The sequence below is a fragment of the Physeter macrocephalus genome, chromosome 20, assembly GCF_002837175.3.
Source record: "Physeter macrocephalus isolate SW-GA chromosome 20, ASM283717v5, whole genome shotgun sequence".
Classification (NCBI taxonomy): Eukaryota; Metazoa; Chordata; class Mammalia; order Artiodactyla; family Physeteridae; genus Physeter; species Physeter macrocephalus.
In genome coordinates, this window is record NC_041233.1 from 86,432,901 (window position 1) to 86,440,551 (window position 7,651).

At 43.9% G+C, this 7,651-nt stretch overlaps 1 protein-coding gene across 6 annotated transcripts in view; it reads left to right on the forward strand.

The window, feature by feature from the left end:
* Positions 1-7,651, forward strand: part of INTS10 (integrator complex subunit 10) — a 39,133-nt gene that overhangs the window by 6,522 nt on the left and 24,960 nt on the right. For all 6 annotated transcript variants that reach the window (XM_028481359.2, XM_007127100.4, XM_024131458.3 and 3 more), the window contains exons 5-9: positions 716-797; positions 1,296-1,436; positions 1,867-2,038; positions 2,503-2,672; positions 3,449-3,582. In XM_028481359.2, coding sequence (XP_028337160.1) covers positions 716-797; positions 1,296-1,436; positions 1,867-2,038; positions 2,503-2,672; positions 3,449-3,582 — 699 coding nt within the window. The remainder of the gene's footprint in view (positions 1-715; positions 798-1,295; positions 1,437-1,866; positions 2,039-2,502; positions 2,673-3,448; positions 3,583-7,651) is intronic.

Genomic DNA, 7,651 nt, shown 5'->3' on the forward strand with positions numbered 1-7,651 from the left:
AAAAAATATATATATATATGTGTGTATATATATATATATATATGGTCACATTCTGAGGTTCTGAGTGGACATGAATTTTGGGGGGATGCTGTTCAGCCTGGTGTCCTGCCTGATCATTACTCTGACTTTTAACTTTCTGTCTCATGTAATTGTTTACATGGTTCCCCTCTCCCCCCACCCCCTGCATCCCCAAGTGGTTGCAAGGAAGATGATGCAGGTGTTGGTGGATTTGGAGAAGCCAGCTTTCTACTAGGCTAGGGCATCAGTAATGGGAAGGTGGCCTTCTCAGTTGTGTCCGACCTAGTCCAGGCTGTACGACTGACTACTCCCAGCAACTCTTGAAAATGTTAAGTTTTGTCTACATAATACATCTTGATGTAGAGAATAAAGTTAGTTTTTACATTTCTTAGAAAAATCCTACATCTCTATTATCAAACTAGCTCCAGTGCTTCCATTAAGTTTCTTAGACATTTTAATTTTACTAGTTCAGGGGAGAATAACCAAGACAGAGTGGTCTGTGGTCAGGTGAATGTGGGGTTCCCTTCTGGGTGGTGTTGCTGATACATTCTTTCGTTTTCTATTCTTTAAAATGATAATATTCGTTTCTTGGGTAAGTTTGAATATACAAACTATGTGGTAAATCAAATATGGTGTTTATTCATGTAATTCTGACATCTGAAACTTAACACAAATGATTAATTGTATTTGGAAACAGGTTGGCCTTGGGGAGGCACTATTGGAGGCTGAAACTATTGAAGAGCAAGAATCTCCTGTTAACTGCTTTAGAAAATTATTTGGTAAGAAAAATTACATTTTGTTTTCATTCCTTATGCTAAGTAGAATATGCTTGGGGTAAGTGTCATTTCAGAAATAAGGTCATTTGTGGGAAGCAAAGGAGCTCTTCGTATTACGGGATTTAAATCCGTGTTTATTTTTTCAGTTCAGAAAGGATTTTAAACAACTCCTAAGTTTTTATTATGTAATAGTTGATACCTCTGAAAGAATATGTGTTACCATGTATTTGAGTATGAAGCATGCTAATAAACAAACACCTGAATTTCCACCCAAACATCACTCATAATGTGGAATCTGCCTGTGTGTTTCCTTGCTGACTCCATCCACGGGTGTCCCTCGGCACTGCAGTTTTTAAATAAATGTGCCATAAGGGGTTTCTTTTTTGCCTATCTATTTTAGGTACTACATTAAGTGAACTCTAAAATAAATTTTGTTTTTGCCAGAACCCTAGAGTAGACAAACAGCTTAATCGGTTTTTCTTCATTTTCCCTCTTCAACAGTGTGTGATGTCCTTCCTCTAATAATTAACAACCATGATGTTCGGTTGCCCGCCAATTTGTTGTATAAGTACTTGAACAAAGCAGCTGAATTTTATATCAATTATGTCACTAGGTCTACTCAGATAGAGAGTCAGCATCAAGGTAAGTGGGAATAACCTGCAGTTTATTTTATTGTATTTTTTATTTTGTAAAATTTCAAGCTCAGAAGTCCCTCAACATTCTGATTATTCTCCTCTGGATACATAACAGTTTGATAGTCTTGCTAAAAGATGGTTCCTAGAAAAAAACACTACAGTTAAGAGATGAGACTTTTCTGGAACCAGTTTTACCCCTCGATTGAAACAGTGAACCTGCTGAACTATAAGGTTAGTGTCATACGTTGACGACAGATCAAAGGTCCCTTCCTGCTCTACCAGGGGCCAGTGGTGAGTCTTTGAATAAAACACACAGCATGTTGAGGTTCTGTGTTCTTGCCTCTTGCATGGGGAGTTAGACGTTTTTTCTCTATAAAGTACCGCATAAATAGTAAGTAGTCATGGTAATTGTAAACTACTTTTTTTTCACATCTCAGGTGGCCAAGAAACGTCTGATCTAATGTCACCGAGCAAACGTAGCTCTCAGAAGTACATAATAGAGGGGCTGACTGAAAAATCATCCCAGATCGTGGACCCTTGGGAGAGGTTGTTTAAGATTTTGAACGTGGTTGGAATGAGGTGTGACTGGCAGACGGATAAAGGAAGACGGTACAAGACTGTCCATTTCTAAGATTGCACAACAAATCCTTTGATGGCATACTCTCTATAAAACAAAATACTTCTTTCTAAAAGCATATAATGTATAGGTGCACCTCTGTCTGGGCAAATTCAGTAACACTCAGTATTTATGCGGAAGAGTGTGTGGTTTTTCACTTTTTTAAAAGATTCCCAACAGAAGTATGAACACTTAAGATGATATTGAGCGTGAAGCACTCCTTGGTGTTTAGAGGAAAGAGAAGCTACTTGGCCTGTCTGTGTCATGAGCTCTTGGCCTGTTGCTGCTCTAATTCAGAAGAGGGATTGGCATCCGTATGCAGACAGTGAAGAATAATTTTACATGCCTAGAGCCACACTTGGTAGTTGTAATGGTTCTGTTGGGGCTTTTCTCTGGTAGACCTTTTGCTGACAAGCCCAGAGTAATTAAATAATTTTTATTGTCCTTCACCTTTCAGAAGCTATGGTGATATTTTGCATAGAATGAAGGATCTCTGCAGATACATGAACAACTTTGATAACGAAGCTCATGCAAAATATAAAAACCAAGTGGTTTATTCCACTATGTTGGTCTTCTTTAAGAATGCATTTCAATATGTCAACAGCATACAGCCATCTCTATTCCAAGGTTGGTTTAAGAATTTTTAGAGTGTCTCAAAATACTGGCCTCATTGGGGGTGGTGAGGAAGATGAAAATGTTTACCTTAACATTGTTCTTGGATCCAAATAATTGAGGGGTGATGCCAGAGCTTTCATTAGTTGTTGATTGTTATGTAAGTAAGTTTTCATTAAAAACTCATGTATCAAAGGATGTAGTGGTACTGTGAAACTAAATACAGATATTGAATGCCTCTGTTTTAAAAAAGCAGCAGATGTAGTTAAGTACTGAAGTAGATTTCACAAAGTCTTCTCAATAGACAAAGATTTTTAAAATAACATGTATGCATATAAATTCTAGAGAATGTGAAAAACAGGAAAACTACAGGGTGAAATCACCCACAATACTTCCAGTATAACGCAGCTCTCATTTTTGTGTATTGACTATAGTGTTTAATATATTTAGATTTGTTTGGAATTTATAACAATAATGTAGGTGTGACTTGTTAGTTTTTCTTTTTTTGGTAATTTTATGCTTCGTGTTCATTGTAAAAAATTGATAGATAACATAAGAACAAATACAAAGAGGGAACTTTCCCTTGTCCATCACTGAGAAAGAACCTTTATTAACAACTTGGCTTATATCTGTACAGTTTTTCGTTTCTGTATATGTATACTTATTTGTTTACCTAGTTGGGATGATACTGAACGTATTTTCACACGATGGTTGAGTAAATTTCCACCTGATATTAAGTACTGTTTTCCTTGCTGCATTTTTAAGTGTTGGTGTTTTCCCTCCATCCACAGGTCCTAATGCCCCTAGCCAAGTTCCACTGGTTCTTCTGGAGGACATATCAAATGTATACGGTGATGTAGAAATTGATCGCAATAAACACATACATAAAAAGAGGAAACTAGCTGAGGGAAGAGAAAAAACCATGGTAATTCTTTCAGATATAATTGTTAACAGATTATATGTTTATGGTTTGCTAGAAATGAATCTTTGTAAAACATGGCTCTGGAGCTGAATTGTTAAAGCTTAGGTCTTTTAATTATAAAATATAATTACTATATAAAATCAGTGTTTCTCAGCTAGAGGTGATTTTGCCCCCTGGGTTATTTGACAGTGTCCAAGGACATTTTTGATGGTCATGGCTCAGTGGGGAGGGGTTACTGTTAGTATCTAGTGAACGGAGGCCAGGGATGCTGTTCAACATGCTCCTGTGCACAAGGAGAGCCCCACAGCAAAGGGTTATCCATCCCCAAAGGCCTCTAGTGGTGAGTCTGAGGAACCCTGGTATAAGTCGTTTATACCTGTTTGACTTAGTGCCATCGATTAAATTTAAAAGGCAAAACCAAATAAACTACCTTGGACATGTAGAGCGGGGTGCCGAGGGGCACTGACCGCAGAACGGGGAGTTCTTAGGCCTTCAGGGTAGGAAGTCATTACCCGAGGGGAGATGTTGGAAAGGTCCCATGAAGGAGGTTGGCATTTGACGCCAGCCTTGTAGGGTTTTGTTGTTTGGAATTGGGAAGTAGATTTTGTCGAGCGGGGCAGCTTGCACAAAGATGCAGGAAACCAGAGAGAGTGAACCGTCAGTCTTCTGGTCCGGCCTGCTGGCAAGCCAGTGCCCAGCGCTGATTTTCGAACTCTTTTTAAGCAGAGGAATCCTTTCTTTCAGGGAACCCTTTTGTGGAGGCCCCTCATGCAGTGTGACAGCGGGGATGCTCTCGGTCAGGGCTCAGCAAACTTTGTCCTGTAAAACGCCGGGTGGTGAATGTTTCAGGCTTTGCAGGCCATGCGTCTCCATTGCAGATACTCAGCTCTGCTGCTAAAGTGCAGAAATAGCCACAGACAGTGGGAGACAGCAGGGTTTGTCCTGCAGGGCATAGCGTGCCAGCCCCTCCTCTGGTGGAAGTGCGAGGGCAGCCAGTAGTCTCACCCACCTTCTGTCCCCTCTTCTTTCCGCCTTTCAGTCTCTCACCTGCTCTTCTTCAGCCCTTGGGTAACATTTAACGAGACCCTGGCTTGATGAGAGACAGGTCTGAAAATCTGTTTAATCTGATGTCTCCAAGGTTTTGGAGTATAAAATGGTTTGGAGTGGGAAGACGTGGCCCATTCTGAATGTGCGTGGAAGGGTATTAACCCTTCTGAAAAACTAGTTTGTTTCCTTCCACTGAAGAATGCTCAACGTGCACAATTTTGCTTTGAAGCCCAACCCTGAGCCCCAGGCTGAGATCTCCGTGCTAACCAGGCTTTCCCAGATGCCCTCCGTCTGCTCTTTCGCTCTTTCCTGACATTCCCAGGCGGGGTAACTCTCGTTAGCTCTCCCTCTGCTTTCTGAGGGTGTGTGGTTTCACAGTTGGACCACAGACACCTCTCCCACCCATGTAGGTGGTAGGTTGTGTGTTCCTAGTCTTAATGAAAAGCAGTGGCCTGTCATTCAGTGTGTGTAGCATAGCCGCAGCCGCGTTTCTCTGCACCCCTCCCGCCTCCCCCTGTCCGGGCACCGCGGCCTCTGCCCTGGCTCTCCCGGCGTCACCCTCGCTCCCCGCTCGCCCTCTTGCTCCCCACGGCCTCTCCTCTACCCAGCAGCTTAGTGACCTTTTTACAGCGTGAGTCAGACACCGCTTCTGCCTCGGACGGCTTCCCATCACTCTGAAAGTAAAACCCAGACTCTTTGCTTTGGCTTCAGAGCACTGAGCCGCCCTTGGCGGGCACTGCACACACGCTGGCTGCCGCTCCTCCTGCCCGGGCCCCGGCGCGGCTCACAGCCACGCTCTGCGGCCGAGTGCCTTTCTGTGCCTGGCTGGGTGCCGTCGGTCAGTGCTCAGCCCAGAGCTGAGCTCTCTCCCGGAGGCTGCCTCCAAATGGCCATCAGTTTTCTCTTTTTGTTACTGTATCTTAATTCTGCACAGCCCTTATTGCTCTTTATTTTTCATTCTTTCTTGGTTGGTTAGTTTGCTGTCCGTGTCCCTTCACCAGAGTAGAAGCTCCACGGGGCCAGTGACAGTGTCTGGGCGTCCATTCGAACGGTGCCTGCGCCCCAGCGGGCCTTCGGTGAGCTCTGGTGCGCGAGGGGATTCGCACGTGCCCTCCCGGGTGTGGGTCCGGGCAGCGGTACAGCTGTTTAGCCCCTGGCCCATCCGTTCCTCCTTCCATCCTTCACGCATCGTGTGCCGTCTGGCAGGCTCTGCTCTCATGCTCTGGCCCTCCAGACAGTCTGGGGTCTCCGTCCCACTGTCTGCCCCACCCAATGCAGGTCCAGCCAGGTCTGTTTGTCCCATTGCGGCAGGGGACATACCTGGTGGCCCGTGAGCTCAGCTCACAGACCTGTCTTGTGTTACTCATAGTGTTTTGTTCTGTTTTGATTTTACTAACCTAGCGCCTAAAACTTGGAAGCTTTCTCTCACCATCCAGATGTCTGACTGCCCTTTAATAATTGGTGTCTCTGACAATGCTGACCCCTTGTGCAGGCCCACCCCTGCAGTGGGGTGGACATTCTCCCCGCAGCCTAAGTGCCTGCTCACGTGACCGACCAGACAGCTGGAGCCGGGGGCAGTCTTCCCTGCGGGCAGGGTGTTCCCACCACATACACTCCTGTACCTTCCCTGAGGTCAGGACTCCTGCTTCAGAGCACCCCGCAGAGCCTCAGAGTGCATTTCTGTATTTGGAAATCAGTTTCTCTAAATTTTACAGACTGTTTGGAACTCCACACTCTCCCCACCACATCTGAGGCCCTTCTGGAAACTCCTGATCTCATTTTGAGGCAGGAGTATGTTCCATGAGTTGCCACGGCGATGAACACACCATTCCTATTACTGTATCTCACTAGATGGCCCACGTGTGGCCCACATGTGGCCCCGAGGAGCTAGGATGCCTGGCAGATGGGTTTTGGTTTTGAAAGGGATTGGGGTGTGTCATTACTAGGGGGATAAGAATATGAAGCTAACTACGGTGGGATGGGGAGGGTCCCCAGCTGTCAGGGAATGGGGAGAAAGGTGGGTAGTGAGAGGGAGGTGCCAGTTTTTTCTGACTTTAGCTTGAGGATTGGAGCTGTTTTTGTTTGTTTTAACTATAGTTGTTTTACAATGTTGTGTTAGTTTCAGGTGGACAACTTCAGATTCTTTTCCATTCTACGTTATTATAAGATATTGAATATAGTTCCCTGTGCTGTGCAGTAGGTTCTTGTTGGTTATCTATTTTATATATATAGTAGTCTTTAGCTATTAATCCCACACTCCTAATTTATCTCCCCCCACCCCCTTTCCCTTTGGTCACCATAAGTTTGTTTTCTATATCTGTGAGTTTGTTTCTGTTTTGTAAATAAATTTACTTGTGTCTTTTTTAGATTCTACATACAAGTGATATCATATAATATTTGTCTTTCTCTGACTTACTTCACTTAGTATAATAGGTCCATCCATTGTTGCTGCAAATGGCATTAGTTCATTCTTTTCTGTGGCTGGGTAGTGTTCCATTTGTACATGTATACCACATCTTCTTTATCCATTCATCTGTTGATGGACACTTAGGTTGCTTCCATGTCTTGGCTGTTGTAAATAGTGCTGCTTTGAAGATTGGGGTGCATGTATCTTTTCCAATTAGACTTTTTGTCTTTTCCACATGTATACCCAGGAGTGGGATTGATGGATCATATGGTAGCTCTACTTTTAGTTTTTTGAGGGACCTTCACACTGTTCTCCATAGTGGCTGCACCAGTTTACATTCCCACCAACAGTGCAGGAGGGTTCCCTTTGCTCCACACCCTCTCCAGCGTTTATTATTTGTAGACTTTTTTTTTTTTTTAAGAAGATGTTGGGGGTAGGAGTTTATTAATTAATTTATTTATTTTTGCTGTGTTGGGTCTTCGATTCTGTGCGAGGGCTTTCTCTAGTTGTGGCAAGGGGGGGCCACTCTTCATCGCAGTGTGCGGGCCTCTCACTATCGCGGCCTCTCTTGTTGCAGAGCACAGGCTCCAGGCGCGCAGGCTCAGTAGTTGTGGCTCA